The sequence below is a fragment of the Acanthaster planci genome, linkage group LG03 (assembly GCF_054643075.1).
Source record: "Acanthaster planci isolate LZ-2023a linkage group LG03, COTS_SCS, whole genome shotgun sequence".
Taxonomy (NCBI): domain Eukaryota; kingdom Metazoa; phylum Echinodermata; class Asteroidea; order Valvatida; family Acanthasteridae; genus Acanthaster; species Acanthaster planci.
The window spans coordinates 2,715,248-2,731,732 of record NC_141779.1 but is presented as its reverse complement, the minus strand read 5'-3'; the positions used below and the strand labels follow the sequence as shown (position 1 = coordinate 2,731,732).

Sequence of the window (16,485 nt, the reverse complement as noted above, 5' to 3'; positions counted from 1 at the left end):
GATTAGATCATGCTGATGGAGTTAATGATGATTGAATGTTTTCCTCTGAGAATGCGACAACAACAGGTTGTCAGTTGTTCCATGGGGTTGCATTCCATTATTCAGACAGTTTGTGGCAGGTGTGAGCATTGTATTGTGCTAATCGAATTCCCTAGAAATGGTAATTGAATTTTAGTCCGATAGGTGTGAAGACGTTCATGGCACCAACATTGTGTGTTAATGGATGGTCGATTCTTTAAAAATGAAAATCAATCATTTATCTCGCTGCAACATTTTTCAGGTGATGTTACGGGATGATATATGGTAATGTTAATTGGACAATATTCCATAGAATAGTTGAAAATGATTTGTGACACTAATACATGGAAACATGTCTGAGATGGTGAGAATATACTGTACATATGTTGTATATATCCTGGACGTTTTTTTGTGGGTGGAGACATCCCCCCTCCCTCACCGGCTCCAGTAGGCACCCCTCTAGGTGATCTGTTCAGCTTGTAAGTTGACCCAAGTGCCCCAAGATGTTTACATCCTGCATTTGTCTGGCGGACTTAGGAGGAGATTTTGTAGCTTAAGTCTTGTGTCAACATTCATGTGACCTCAGTTGACCTTTGACTGTCTATGTTTACAGAACCCAGAATTTAGCTTCCAGACAGAATTGGAGATGTTGTTTATTTTGCTAGTGTGAAGGATTACAAGAAGTCTAGATATTTTTGCAATAACTGTGTAGGTGGTCTAAGAGTTACAAACCTCAGAAAGTAAACAGGCTTTTTTTTCCTGGTTTTGGTTTTTCAACCATGATATCAGTCTACTCTATCCGGTATTTTGCAAAGAGTTGATAAGGCAGAGGTCTGAGGGGTCTTATGGCACCCACCTTTTTCAAATCGGTCCAGTTTTTACCCTAGCATGTTTTTAGCATGTAGGTGAAGGATTCCTGAAGGTCTTCAAAAACATTTATTGAGCTAGGGTGAGATTCAACCATGTAGCCGCCCATCCTCCATGTTCATGCACTTGTCTTTACACTGACACAGACAACAGTCTGCAGCTTAGGTCACATGGCATCAATGATCATGATACATGGTTACTTTTCATAGTCCATATGCATTTTAGGCTTTCATTTTTTCCATGTGATCACTTTTCTATCTCTGTATTCATTATTGAACCCACATTGATGGACATGAAACAACCTTGAACTCAAACACTTCAAAAGGATTCTTGCTTTCCAGTGAGAGGTTGGAAAAAAAAGACAATTCCCCATTGAAAATTGGATGGTCCATTCCCAGGGGTTGTGTTTCCTTTAACCACCTGCAGCCCCGTACCCTGTATGTTAGTTGTCAGCCACAAAGTTCACCCCTAGGAATTTGGGCCATTCCATTCCAATGCAGGTATGATGTTCAATTACTTCTGTTATTGTGCATGTTGTGCAGTTAGAACCTCAAAATTCTTGGCCTTGGCTAGATGACCCAGAGAGCTAAGTTTGACCTGTCAAGGAGTTCAATGTGTACCTCCATGGTCTGAGGGAGTCCCTATTCATGTTGTATTTGGAGAGCCATTGTTGCAGTCCCAGTGTGAATTATTTATCATCAGGCCCATCAGGTGTCGCTGGGTGACTCCAGAGTGGTTGGTGGAGGAGTAAACTCAGGAGAAGCTGCTGTTGACACTTGGTCCAGTAAAAATCAGAGCCCAGAACAAGCCGATATGAGCCCCATGTGATCCTGTGAATCCTATCCTGTGGGCTGTGATGGTGTATTGGAACATGAGCGATAGCGATAGGCTTATGAGAGTGCATTGGTGGACCATATTCCGTGGCACAAGTGGTCCCACTCCCAGTCTGACGGATGTGGAGAACCTGCTTGTTGCCCGCTGAATGCAAGGAGCATGTTCTGCCTGTAAACTTCATTGTGTGTATGTAGTCTGCCCACTGAGCATTTGAACGCAGGGTGATTTACAGTTGAGCTGTGCATCCTGGGAGTTAACAGTTACATCGTAGCGGGACATTTACATTTGTAGGTGAGGTACGTTTCTTGCAGCTTGCCACCATTTAATTTGGTATTGATGTTTAATTTGCATTACACTGAGAAATTTATGCTCATTTCTGCTGCAGGTTTTACATGTTTAATTTAGTTTTTTTGTTGAGCCTCATGTATTTGGCACAGGCACTGCCTTAAACATAGGCTGCATCTGACTTTCTTGTCTAGAGCTAGGTCTAGGTCTTCACTCCATTGGAAATTCGTGGAGACGCGTAGACAATAGACCTAGCCGTAGCTCTGGAAGCCCGTTTCGGACATGGCCATAGTTCAAACTAGACTTTAATGTGGATGAAACAGTTACCAGGAATATTACAATGAAACAATTGTTGATGTTGGGCACAATCAGTCAATCAGCATGATTGCATTATTGTGTTTTGCTATCAGTTAATTCTAATCATCCCATGTGAAATTTCTGATCTGACTTGAATTCCCGGTTTCCAAATAATCTCCCGCAGTTGCAAATTAGGAAGAATTGGCGATAGGCCGATGGCAGAATTATTGGCAAATTATGCAGTAATATTGACAGATCATGCAGATGGAATGATTGCGCTCCCAAAACAACATCAGAAAATTTATTTTTTTTTCTCATTTTTTTTCCTCTAAAGGTAGGAATAGCTAGGCTTTAGAATTAAGGTGTAACTGGTGTTTAATGGTCATTCAGTCTAACAAAAATTAGAATGGTTTAGTGATTCTTCAGGAACAATTTCCGCTTAGGGTTTTTTTTGGGGGGGCGGAGGGGTGTTCATTGTTGAGACATGCCGTGTACTCTACTTTCAATGTGCAAAAAAAAAATTATAATAGTTCGTACAAATTAAGATTAATGATAAGCTTTTTGTTTCATTGGACTCAACAAACACCTGGTGTTGAAAAGAGCTGATTAGCCAGCACAGTTATTGAAGTTGCCTGATGCAAATATGAAATAAACAGTAGTGTTTTTAGATTGTACCCGATAGCAGTTAAACAGCTGACTATATCTCCCAGGGAATTGAAGTGGATTTTGTGCATTATAATGTCTGTCATGTCAGCTTGATGGAGCTGAAATATCCCCCCCCCTTACTGATATCATGTACTCAACAATCCATCATTCCAAATAGCTGATTCTAGTTTCACAGTGTACAGTCCCACTAACTCAACCCCTATTACCAGTTTCCTCTTCATATTTCTGTCTCAGTAGCATTGCTTACGTGGCAGTGATAGCAAATTCCAGTTACGATTCAACCATTTTGTGGTCTGACATTGTATATTTTGTCTGGAAAATTTGGAAATATGGTGTATTTGCCAGGTAGATTGTCTGAACTCTGAACACAGAAACCATTAACCAGATGCAAAATGTCTTGGTTTGCATCTGAGTCAGATAATTTTTCTCTCTCTCTCTCTGTTTAAAGGACAGCCATTCACTTGTCTGAAAAGTTCTAAGAATTGTATCTATCTGGACTCTTCCCATTTTTTGTAGATTATTAGAATGCTAAAATGATTCACATGCATTGACACGCACATACTTGCATTCTAAGTGTGCTTTTGATGCAATAGAACTACCATAGAATAGAAACGTCTTCATATGATCTTGGTGGTGTATGTTCACAGAGCTTGCATTGATTGTTTGCCTGGCCTAATGTGCTCACCGATTTGTGGTGAGACACGGCATGTAGGTAACTTGAAGCTAATTGCTGAAACATTCACCAAGATTGTGAAAGTGCTCTGTATAGGGTACACACAGGAAATGCAAAGGAAACGGACTTTGGAATTTCCGGGTATGTGATCTAATACAGGTCTGTGATCCTGTCCAAAGCATTATTAATAGGTTTTGCTGAATGTCACAAGTGAGAAAACCTGCTTATAGGGGAGGACCCTCAGGCTAAGAAATCCTTTTTCCACATGTTAAACTCAAAAGAGAAAGGAATGAGGAAGTATCGACTAGGTTATGGGGTCGACATGGGAATTGCACACATTGATGATGTGGCATTCCTACAGTATTTACTGTTGGAGCAAGTTGTTTGCACTTTCTCTGTATACATTGTCTCACATGCAACGTGAGTGTGTTCAGCCACTCTTGTAAAAAGGACAGACAGGGTACTGGACTATATGTACATTGTACTATCATATTGCAACCCATTGTAAGGACTTCCTATTGCACATGCTGTATCTGCGGTTCTTAATGTCCATAGTTGTTTGTTAATTGCGATGTTTAATGTTGTTGGATCCTGTTAATATACAATTGTAGTTTGTTAGACAGTTAGCAGGGGTACATTTACACCAGCAAGTATGCCATTAAGCGCAGAAATGGGTGCATTGTACCAGACTTTATGGCCTCATCCCAACCCCAAGTGGATGACCCAAATGGTAGGTACCTCCAGCTCACAGTGCCCATTCACAGACTTATTATGTCACGTCAGCCTGTGTAATCCTGTAAGTAGACTTCTTTGTGGGAAGGAGTGTATTGCTTTTGTGATTGCTATTGATTGCTGGTTTGCATGTAGATGAAGGACAAGTGGGCAATGTCTAAGGATTATTGGTGATGTTCGTATGTACATGTAGCTGCCTCCGATATTACTGGAATAATCCTTACAGTGGCACTTTACTTCCTGATAGTATTTGAGCATTTAAGCCACCAGTAAATTTGAAACTTTTTTCTGGGTGCACCTTCCCCATTGAAATTTTGGTCTGCATAAAGATTATGTTCCAACTGTAGTTCAACAATTTGTGATTTCCCCCTGAAAAAAAGTATGCAGCCCATGGGTGCCCCCATTCCTTAGAAATTTCACTCCAGTTGCCCCACTGGCTTGAACTGACCCATCATCTTTTATGTTGACTGTAATCCTGGAGAAAGTTTGCACAAGTTTGCTGAAGGAACAGCAGTTGACAATCTGGAACGAGCTTATGTAAGTTCATCAGTTAAAAGCATATCAAGGACTTCACTGTTGGTAACGTGAGAAGAAATACAATGCAGTCCTCTATCAGCAAAGTTGTATGATTTTTCTCATGTCCTGGTAGGTTCAAGTTAATGAATTCTGTAATGCAGTTTCCAGGTACTGTAAACACTTGGCAAATTAAATTTACTGGTAAACTGAGGGAAAAAGTAACTTTACATGCAAATTTCGGGAGCGCTTGCAACATCAAATTTCTCAATTTTCATGACTTTCATGTGAGTTACTCATGTTCAAAGTTTGAAACATGCTTTTCCTTGTGTAGTCAAATTCTTCCAACATTGGATGTTGAGGAAGTATCTTGTCTGTTAAGCACCTGCCCTACAAACCAGTTCCTCATAGTTATATTTCCAGTCAATATTTATTTATCTCCAGGCAAACATCACCCATCCCCATTCTGTTTGCAAAGTCTTGTGTATACATAGTTTACATGAGTATAGTCACTATGATCCTGGTCAATAGGCTTTCCAGGGGTTGTCTGGCAATCAGTTTCAGTTTTGTCACAGCAATAGGGATTTCATCCATGGCTCACTGACTGACAAATACCAGTGTTCTGTTCTTGCATGGCTGATGAACCCTGGTGATGTTATGCTAAATGGTATTGTGCCCACGTAGCTTAATTTCCAACAATTACAATCGTAGCTTCCTGTGAGATCGAAACAAGCCGGATGCATTGTCAGATGCATCCTGTTTGACTCGTTTAACAGGAAGCATTTGAAAAAATTATAAACAAGGTAGTTGATTTAACTCAATTTTGTGATCCGACTATTCATCTGTATAGATTGATTCTGTTACTGTACAAGAAATCCTCTGTCATGTTGAGGTGCATTATTCATGTGTATGGTAAGACTAAATGAAGATGCGTGTTGAGACATGTTAGATGACTTGATTATTACCATGACAATGGTTATATTGGCCTGGGAAGGGAATATGTCCACTGTTCACTTCCTACACCTTACCTGAGGTTGTCATTGGGTTGTAAATATTAGGTTAGTAGACACAAATTTCTGTTCTTAAAAAGCTTTTTATTAAAACTTCTTTTAATGGTTTCTAGTCTGTTTTGTTTGGTCTGAGGGCAATTCTCTATCAGCAGCAATTTCTGTGACCATAAACACATGTGTATATGCACAAATGTGGTTAGGTGCCTGATCATATCAGTATATCAAAGACTGCCTTGCCAGAGGTGTATGTCATACTTTCCTCACTGAAGATCAGCCCTATTTGTACATAGATTTTGTCAGCAGTAACTAGTTGTAAACAAATCTTCTCCTCCATTTGTACAGGACTCTTACCGGATTGTTAGTTCTATTTATGGATAGACCGAGCACATGTGTTGTGTCAGGTTTTTTCTGGTTTTTTTTTAGATGGAGGGGGGTCTCTGTCAGCTTTGAAGGTAGGCTTTATCTGAACAATGAACTCTCACAAGCTCCAGTGGAGACAACACTTGATGACTTGCTGTCAATAAGGAACATTGTAGTTTCACTTCCTGTGCACTTCTACGTGTGGGCATGACTGAATGTACTCTGAGAGATCACCTCATGGTTGGACGGCTGGCCGAGTTGGGCATGTTGTGTTGATGGATTCAGGTGTACATGTACGATACTGTGTAATTGGACTTGGGATCTCTTGTGATGCTCGGCATTGGTTCGTGCTTTAGTTATACATTCTGTCTGTGTCTGTACTCAGACATTTACATGTGTGTACATGGTCTCTCAGGTTTACCAACTTTCAAGTAGGATTTGGTCTCAAACTTGAAGACTTAAGGAGAAAAATGCTGTCCAGTACTCGCATTGAAAGGAAATGATTTAAACAATTGCTCATGTGCAAAATGAGTATGCAGCTAGTACATGTATTAATTTCACATGAGCAGTTCTATATGTATTTATTTTACATTCTAAGCCATATTGACTCGTGTGGAATGTGAATGAGCTGAAACTGAAATTGTGGTGAGACAATGGCTTTATTGCTGCTTTTGACAGTTTCATTGAACAACTCTAATTGACATGGTGTCCCAAAACACCAACTTTGTGTACTTTGCATGCAGTCTAAATCTTAATTAGTTTGTGAGCACAAGTGAAGTACATGTACGCATTACTGTTTGAGGGTACCTGGAAGGTGCTTCTGGTATCAGTTGGGATTAAATTGCAACATTGAAATACACTACAGGTTTGCTTGAACGCTCATCTGTACATGTAATTACTTTGAGTAAATTGGTTGCAGCTGTGTTGCTAACTCTATCAGGTAGTGCTGTTGAGATGATGTAGTCACAGTTGTTATTTCAGTGCTGTATATTCCTTAATGGTCTTCCCCATCTCAGTGTCAGCGGAGGTGAGCTCTTTGAGAGGATTGTATCTCGAGATCACATCACAGAGAGTGAGACGGTGTTCTTCATCAAGCAAGTCATTGAGGGAGTCCATCACATGCATAAGAAGAATATAGTTCATCTGGATCTGAAGGTGGGTGATATCTGGTCAAGAAACAGAAAGCGTCAAGAACATTGGCTATCTACTCTTAGCGGGAACAAAAGAGGGTGTGTTTTTAAATGAAATTGACAGTCCTTTGGTACGAACTCACCACGTAGGTGCACAAGTTTATGTGTGTTTGACGCGGAACACGTGCAACAAATTTATTCTGGAATGTATGGTCTTCGCGCGCACACCGAATGTGAGTGCAAGAACCAAGTTGGAAAACTTTTTACCAGTCCGTCTTTCTTTCGCCGGTGAGGGTTCACTTCAACTCAGGGTGAATAAAAGAGACCTACATGTATCCACTTGTTAAATGTCGAAGCTGGGAACACATTTGCAAATATTCAGCTGAGTCTTCCAATTCAGCTTGATCAAAGTTGACAGTGAGCTTTATTTTATGCCTGTTTGATCTACAGTCAGAACTACAATCTAAAGTCAGAACTTTTTCAGTATTTGGCAAATCTAACTGTTGTTAAATAAAGCTAAATTTGGTAGGTATAGTCGGTAGGAGTTATTCACTCCATGACTTTGTCAAAGACAACATGTCTGTGGTCTAGAGCTAGGTCCAGGTCTTCCCTCCATTGGAAATGTGCGGAGATGCGTAGACCATAGACCTAGCCGTAAAACTGAAAGCCCATTTCGGACACGGCCTGTGACTTCATCACATCAGGCCAAGTCCTAACATATTGGAGTGGGCACAGTGTGCCTGTCAGAAAGAGCCATATTGGATTTGCTGCAAATATTCATTTGAATGCCTGCAAGGCATTTAGTTGACCTTTCACCATCACGGTCCATAAGTTCAAGAATTCCTCTATCCATCTCCTCACAGCCTGAGAACATTCTCCTGGTGTCACCTGACTCGGATGACCTTAAGGTCATTGACTTCGGCTTGGCAAGAGTAGTGTCTCCGGACAGGGACGTCATATGCAAATTTGGCACCCCAGAATTTGTGGCCCCTGAGGTCGTCTGTAAGCAGCCGGTTTCTACTGCTTCAGATGTCTGGAGTATTGGTGTCATGGCTTACATTCTGTGAGTACATTTAGTGCTGTTTTGCACATCTGCTAAAAAGTCATTTAGAATGTTGTTGTCAGGGTGATGAATAAATATGCGGTTGCTGTTCTTTATGTAGATTGAGTGGAATGTCTCCCTTCATGGGCGACGATGACAAGCAGACATTAATGAAGGTCAAACGTGGTTACTGGGACTTTGATGATGAGGTTTGGGACAGCATTTCCGATGAAGCTAAGGAGTTTCTCAAAGCTGTCCTGGTGCTGGATCCAAAGTAAGATCTCAAGAATGAAAGTCTCAAGAAAATTAAATTGAGTAAATCCTTTGTTTAAAAGAAATTACCCTACATCCATACACTTTTAATAGTCGACTGCATTTCTTCTGATGCATATGGGTAATACTTTCCAGATGCAGTCCAAGGTTTCAGATTTACATGTAGTTTTTCACAGAAGAGGGATCATTTTGGACACTGTTGTGAAGACAGTGAGGTTTGAAAACAACCAACATTAAACAGTCACCATGGCAGCAAAAAGGTTTACTTGATCCTTTCGAAGTTCCAATTTCAAAGGAAATCTCTGTGATAGAGGGATGTTTCAATGAAGAATCCACTAGAATTTAGTTCCTAACTGACTACCACCGTACACTGTATGATAGAACAGGATTCATTGTGAAAATCCCTGCCAATGTGTCAGTCTGCTACCCGTATTTCCAGGCACTAAAAAAATGAGTTGAGACCTCTGTTTGTGAGAACAATAGTCCATGTAAAAATGATGCATTGGGCAAGGACGACAGTGCTTTTTAGTTTTTACATGGTCAGTATCTGCAGGTATAATAATACACTGTGTGATAAATATCCATGTCACAGTCCATGGTGATTGGTAACTTGTTCTCATTCCGTAAGTATTTCCTGTGCTGAGCATATTTTTCAGTAGAGCAATGCTGTGCAAAATACTGGTGTTGTTCATTCTTAACCAAGCTTAGTAGAGTAAGAGTTATCTCAAAATGTAACTTTCTTTTTCAGAAAAAGACTTTCGTTGGATCAGTGTTTGCAACATTCCTGGTTGAAGGTATGCATTGTGTTTAAAGAGAACGCATATTACAACAGTTTTGGACAAACTTTTTCATGGAAAGGTATTGAATTTTATCACTGGCAGCTATCAAGAGATGGATAGCATCTCTGCCATCGAAGTGTTGAGATGGTGGTTAGCATTGATAAATGCTTGAGGAAACTACACTTTAACCTAGATGAAGGGCTTCAAGAAGACTTCACACCGTGTATAAACTTTGGAGTTGACTGTTTCAAATGGTGACATTTAAATCTAAGTGAACCCAGTGGTATACCTGCTGGTTATAGTGGGGACAAAAATCTAGGAGTGACCTGCTGCAAACAGTGCAGTTGGAAGACTGGAAGAGTTAGGAATCAGATAAACAGGTTGAACAACCATTCTCATGTGTTAGCCTTGTTAGGGAAAAACAACAGAGTTCTAAACACAACCATGTGTGTTTCTTTCAAAGTTATTTTTCTCTCACTTTTTTTTTGGGGGGGGGATTTAGAGAAGGGGTTCAAGGTCCCAAATTGACTGATATTTGAATCTTATTTACATCCTTGTCTTGTCTTGTCTCTTTGTCACAGTTTGATGAACGTCATGACCAGGGTGTAGCTAAACTCAGTACACAGAGACTCAAGACATTCAATTCTCGACGGAAATGGCAGGTGAGCCTTGCAGTGCATCTTGGGATTGACTGGGGAGCAGTGGTATTTAGCTGTGTAGGTCTGCAGAGTGAGTCCTGGCTTTTGACTTGAGTTTTTCATGGATGCTTTGTCTTTGTCCATACATTCTTGTGTCATGTGTTAATGACTTCTCAAGTGGTTCAGGTTTGGTTTAATACTTAGGGCTTGAGTTTGACTGTTGCGCTGAATTGTTCTTAGTAATTATTGAATATTTTGATTTTTGTCTTGAATTCAATATGTTTCTGCTGTAGAAAGCGCTAACAGCCGTGAAATCAGCAATGAGGTTGAGACGTTTATCCAGCATAGCTGCAAGTGACATTAACGCCTTCAGACAACGACATCTACAAGGAAAGAGCCATGGCCAAAGCACTGACTCACAGAATAAAGATGACAAAACCCCACAGGCTGATGGTGAGGGAAGGGATGACACACAGGGCGAGACAGGTATGGGGTATGGGTTTATGGTATGCACTGAGGAGGATGAGGCTGCTGGTATCCTGCCCCTACCTTGTATTATTGATGACAGTATGGGCATCGATGATGATGAGAATCCTGCATGTCTGGTCGTCCCTTCCCTTATGGCACAAAGTTTTGTGGGTCACCCACTGCATGTTACCAGCACGCAGAGCACCAGCAGTGTTGGACTGTCCACCGAGACCACAGGTATGAGAATCTGTGATGTATCCCACAGTGCATGTGTATGTCTGTACTGTGCATGTCATTTGGATAATCACCTTGCCAGTTTTGTTGAGCATGCTTGTTTGCATGAACCGTCCTGTGTACAGTGCTGTGATTGCAGGCAGACTGGTGTACCTTGGCAATTTGTGAAGAAATCTCAACCAAAAGATGGAGTACATTGTTGTAAAAATGCTGACTTAGAATCAGTTGACAGTAAGTGCATTACAGTTGATCAAGGTAACCGTGAGAGGCCAGACTCTGAGACCAGTGAGGACATCCCAGTTGATCAAGGTAACCGTGAGAGGCCAGACTCTGAGACCAGTGAGGACATCCCAGTTGATCAAGGTTACCACGAGAGGCCAGACTCTGAAACCAGTGAGGACATCCCTGTTGATCAAGGTAACCGTGAGAGGCCAGACTCTGAAACCAGTGAGGACATCCCTGTTGATCAAGGTAACCGTGAGAGGCCAGACTCTGAAACCAGTGAGGACATCCCTGTTGATCAAGGTTACCACGAGAGGCCAGACTCTGAAACCAGTGAGGACATCCCAGTTGATCAAGGTTACCATGAGAGGCCAGACTCTGAAACCAGTGAGGACATCCCTGTTGATCAAGGTTACCATGAGAGGCCAGACTCTGAGACCAGTGAGGACATCCCTGTTGATCAAGGTTACCACGAGAGGCCAGACTCTGAAATCAGTGAACGACAGAAATGTCTACCATCCAGCATGCCAGATGAAAAATGTATATCTACCTCGCTTACTTTATGCAGACTTTTAAGTCAGCTGGCATACTCACCTGAGGAATGTATGTCACTTCTTAGAGATTCCTTGCAAATGCTGTCGGAAACTAGAGATTGTGAGGAAATTGCTACCTATGATTTGGATAGAACTAAGATTGATGTAGTTAACAGTGCTGACTTAACTGCAGTGTTTTGTGAGAGAGAGATTCCTGTTGATAGTATCTCAATATCAGGAAATGATATTGTGATGGCACCGATGACTACCTTAGCAGGTTGTTACACTGAACGTGTGCCAGACTTGGATCTGGGCGCTGTCCCACCGAGTGAGGCATCTGCTGAACTAACCCAGATGGAACGTGAGAATGGTGTAACAGACGAGACAGTGTTCACATTTGATGTTGGAGTGAATGGAGAAATGAGCAATGGGAAGGAAAATGAAGGCATCCAAGCCTGTGCCATGTCTGTGGGTAAAGAAGAACCAGTCAAGAGGAAGATCGGGAAAATTGGCTGGAGCTCAATTCTTGGTAACATAGGGAAAAATGTCCCGGCTCAGACTTCAGAAGCTCAGGAGATGAGTGGTGTTGAGAACAGTCCTGAGAAACCAGTTCACCCAGGTACGTTAGCCTTCTCCAAACGCAAATGGTCCAAATCCAAACTTGTGCTTCCATCCTCACTTCGACGGATCCAGGAAAACCGAGCTCTCTCAACGGAAGAAGTGCCACCAGCTGGTTCATCTAATCCTGAAAAGCAGGCATTAGACCACAACTCCAATAACTCAAGCCCCCTTCCAAGGAGACTCTCCAGTAAATGGTCTAAAGAATCAATGGACTCTGTGGATTTTGGAGATGAGGAAGAGATTGAGGTGGAGGAACATGTGAGCGTTTCACCGGAAGTCATGGCTGTCGATTCACGTCATTCTGCTGAAAAGAAGCGATGGAACTTAAGAAATGAAGGCGCATCCTCCGCACAGATCTTTAGCAAGGAGCCCCAACCAAAACTGGTCGGCATCACTGAGCTCATGTTGAAGATCAACCGCGATAACAAGAGGAAGGAGTCTGAGAAGAATGGAGCCAGCTCACTTGATCCACAGAGACTCTCACCGACTGATGGAGCTTCTCTCACAGTTGGGACGAGTCCTGAAGTGGGCCGACTCAGAGCGGTCTCATTCAATACCAGCCAGGAAATTGAGGTCAAAGGTCATCTGGATTTCCTTGTCTGTGAAGTCGATGATCGTCTGAACTTGGGACGAATTGAAACATGGATGTTGCTGAGATACAATCAATTGGTTCGATTCATCGCTGGTGTAATCATTGGCATGTTCTTTGCTGCCGTCTGTCGTATAATATTCTGAGGAACACTTACCAGGGCTGTGCTCTTACTCCTATTTTGGGTCAAAACTCAAAGTAAAAACTACCAAGTAGTAATTTACTGTGAGGTGAGATGGTGCTGTTCCAATGTATATTGCTAGTTTTGTACACAGGAAAAGGAGGGAAAATTATGAGAGAATAGTGGCACTGAAATGATACCTTTCTAACAATGAGAGAATTGTGATACATGAGTGTCCACAACCTTGCAATGTTTCTATCATTTGCAAGACAAAGAAGGCACAAACAGCATTCCAAATTGAGCATGTAGAGTGCTCCCAGTGACTACAGTTTATGTTTAGCCCGATGAACATGCGATGGGTCTTAATACTCGAGGTATGATAGTTTATTCCCTGAGGTGTCATATTCCCTTGACATACTGAATCAAAGTCTCAATTACAGGAACTATTGATGGAGTATTCAGTGTATGAATGGGAGCAATGAATGATATGCCGTACACGGTCGAGTTGTGTATTTTTAGTTCAAATTGATATATTAGGATGCACCTGTCATCGTTTCTCCACTGTTACAAACTCATCTAGAATATGCAGTGCAGCTGATGGGGAAAAAGAAGCCTGACTTCACTTGTAACATCGTGAAGTCGTAAAATTTATTATAATACTGACTTTGCCATTGACATGGCATTGAGCAGAGAAGTTGCATTGAAATTATGCGTCCAAAGTAAACAGTGTATAGTCCTGATGAACTGATCAGAAATGTTAATTGATTAGCATGTGGGTTGCAAGTGTAACTTTATTTATTTTGTAGAATTAATGCTATTAAATTGTATGATTAAAATGCCTGCACATTCACTTTAGATAGATATAAACTATTTACTTCTGACCAGGTAACAGGTGTCTTACTAATTGTGACACTATTTATTCCTACCATTTCTGGAAATGGCCAGCCTGTGAGAAGTACTTTTACAGTTTGTGTCCCATTTTTTTTCAAGCAGTTTTTCAAACAAAATGTTGGGGGTGTATCACGGATATTACTAGAAATTTGTTCCCAGCTGAACTGCTTTAATTTGTTGAGTAACATTTTTGTTCCACGAAACTGAGCCAAATTGGTGAATTTAATTTGTTTCTGGTTGCAAATCATAAAATACATGTCAAATAAAATCCAACGCCAGAGGATTTCATAATGTGGAGGTGAGACAGTACACTGAAAGTGAGATTTTATTCCTTGCCATTGACTGCTTTTACAGTTAATTTATGAAACAAATGCGATGAATGTGTACCATATATATGTATTACAAATGTTGGAATTCCCACAAAAATGAAATTACTGACAGTGGGGATACTTCCTAACAGTGATGTTGTTTGTCAGACTTTCGAACATGCATAAACTTTATTTTTTGTGCTATTTGTGTTGGGGTGTTTGTGAGAAATTGTCTTAGAAACTTGCTTATGCTAACATAAATTTTGAAATATTGATCATCGCTTATTAGAAGATATTCCCATTTTTGGGTGGTTCAGTGGTTTTTCATGAACCTTGATTTCACACTCCATTTAAAAATCTACCTGAGAAAAAGAACTCGAATATTGATTCTAATTTTGTCAAAGTTAAATTTTGTCAAATTTATTCAGATATTGTTGGTGATCTTACACTTTGTTGAAATAGAAATCATCATCCCATTGATTACGACTTGTAGTGAATGTTGCTGTTATTTAATATCTGGGTTAAATGGACTACCTTCCAAGGTACTTATTTCTACTTTTGTATTTTTGTACAATTTCAGAATAAAAAAATTTAGCATGCATGCGGCATCTGTACTTTTTAGTATAATATTTGTGCATTAGTTGCTGTGTGGTTTCTTATTTTCATCTATGATTTCAGTTATTCCAAAGCACATGTGGCCTTTTGTTCAGTACTCATGCAAATGTTTATTGAGAAATGTTACACTGTGAAATCATAGCCAGCCATGCAAGGTTTGTTGTACTAACAGGAAAACAGTAACAAGCCAGCAGGTTGAGTTGTGAACTGTTTCATGTGAATTGTTACTTACGTGTGGATGTCGTTTTGACCTAATACCAGCCAGCTATCTGGATTGAGGAAACCAGTCTAAACCGGTAATGATTCAGTTTTGATTCTACTTGTTCTGGTTTGTTTTTTTGATTTACTGCACAGTTGATTGGAATAACATTAAGCAGGATGATATGTTTTAACAGAACTTCCTGTGATTTTGTTTTGTTTTTGAAAAATCATACATGAGATGAGCATAGCAAGACGAGCATAGTCAAACATTTGGATCAAATTTAGAATCTAACGAAAATGTGTAAATATGGGACAAAATTAATCGTGCATTGATTATTAAAGGCAATCATTGAAAGAAAAACAGATTTCATTACCATTGAAATACATGTATATTCACAAAATATACAAATTTATAGCCTCCATATGCTGTGTGCTCAGTGGGAGTGCTTGCTAGGGGTATGTGAGGAAATCTCAACATGACGAGGTCCTGTGTCATTTGGAGAAATATCCACGCATTATGTCTTTCAATTCGTCATTTATGCTTCTCAGAAAGTCCTCCAGTTTTCTCCATCCATCTCCAAGAAGTCATCACCACTGGGGGCAATGACCTCCAGCTGACCTGCAATGTCAAAGGTCATCCTCTGCCAACATTTACCTGGTTGCACAATGACAAGGAGCTGGTGGGAGGCAAACGTATACAGCTGACGTCAGATGGGAAAGGTCAAGGGTCACTGGTTATCATGCGAGTGGAGGATGAAGAGGCCGGGATGTATAAATGCATTGCCACAAATAAGCAAGGGAGTGCTACAAGTTGTGCCAAGGTTACTATTTTCGGTGAGTAGACCTTCCTTAGTAATTTACCTACAGTTACATGATATCTCTCTCATAAGCACAATGCTGTAGTCATAGGCCCCATGCCATTGATAAAACATAGGCATGTAGTTCTTGATATTTGTGGCAATTTTGACAGGGCATGACCAAAGGTGTAACCTGGGGTCCCCTCCCCCAACGGCTGTGCCTCTCCTCCCCCTGTGACCTCCCACTCCCCAGGGTCTCATCCCCCCACACCTGTGCCTCCCCTCCCTGTGTGACCTCCCACTCGGACATATGAGAGCAAGAAAGAGCTTATTAATCCATGTACAGCCAAAATCATTCCGTGTCTCAAATGGAAAATTAGTCAGCAGCAAATGAGGCCCTGGTTTGGTTTTGTATTTGAGAAAATCCTTGTGTACCATTTTCTGTTCCAACTGTCTTGACGTCTGACCTCTCAGAAAAACCAGATGCTCCTCTAAGACCAAAGGTATCCCTAGCTGCTGCGACTGAGGTAGTTGTAACTTGGAAATTCCCCAGCACAAGAGTCACCATCACAGGCTTCAGGTTACAAAGCAAGAAAGAAGGTTAGTGCTGTAATATCATTATGAATAAATCAGCTACTATCTTGTTGATGTGAATTGGGCTGACAGATAATTATAGGATAAACATTTTGTCCGGGACTTTTATAAATGTTTTTTGTGTTTTCCCAATATTTTGAGAAAGCAGTGCCTGCTTCCCAGATGTGGGTCTTG

At 40.8% G+C, this 16,485-nt stretch overlaps 2 protein-coding genes across 4 annotated transcripts in view; both read left to right on the top strand.

The window, feature by feature from the left end:
- Positions 1–16,485, top strand: part of LOC110985333 (protein Obscurin-like) — a 56,166-nt gene that overhangs the window by 33,532 nt on the left and 6,149 nt on the right. For 2 of the 3 annotated variants that reach the window (XM_022246297.2, XM_087134530.1), the window contains exons 13-20: positions 7,272–7,410; positions 8,249–8,448; positions 8,549–8,701; positions 9,449–9,494; positions 10,061–10,141; positions 10,411–10,822; positions 15,470–15,754; positions 16,192–16,317. In XM_022246297.2, coding sequence (XP_022101989.2) covers positions 7,272–7,410; positions 8,249–8,448; positions 8,549–8,701; positions 9,449–9,494; positions 10,061–10,141; positions 10,411–10,822; positions 15,470–15,754; positions 16,192–16,317 — 1,442 coding nt within the window. The remainder of the gene's footprint in view (positions 1–7,271; positions 7,411–8,248; positions 8,449–8,548; positions 8,702–9,448; positions 9,495–10,060; positions 10,142–10,410; positions 10,823–15,469; positions 15,755–16,191; positions 16,318–16,485) is intronic. The other variant, XM_087134531.1, reaches the window with a different exon arrangement.
- LOC147799554 (uncharacterized) lies at positions 10,831–14,718 on the top strand. Its single transcript, XM_087134532.1, has one exon. The coding sequence runs from the start codon at positions 11,566–11,568 to the stop codon at positions 12,928–12,930; it is 1,365 nt and encodes a 454-aa protein (XP_086990658.1). The 5' UTR covers positions 10,831–11,565; the 3' UTR covers positions 12,931–14,718.

What these genes read in the sequence shown, in the direction of transcription:
- LOC147799554 (XM_087134532.1), top strand. Translation starts at nt 11,566, where the DNA reads ATGCCAGATGAAAAATGTATATCTACCTCGCTTACTTTATGCAGACTT.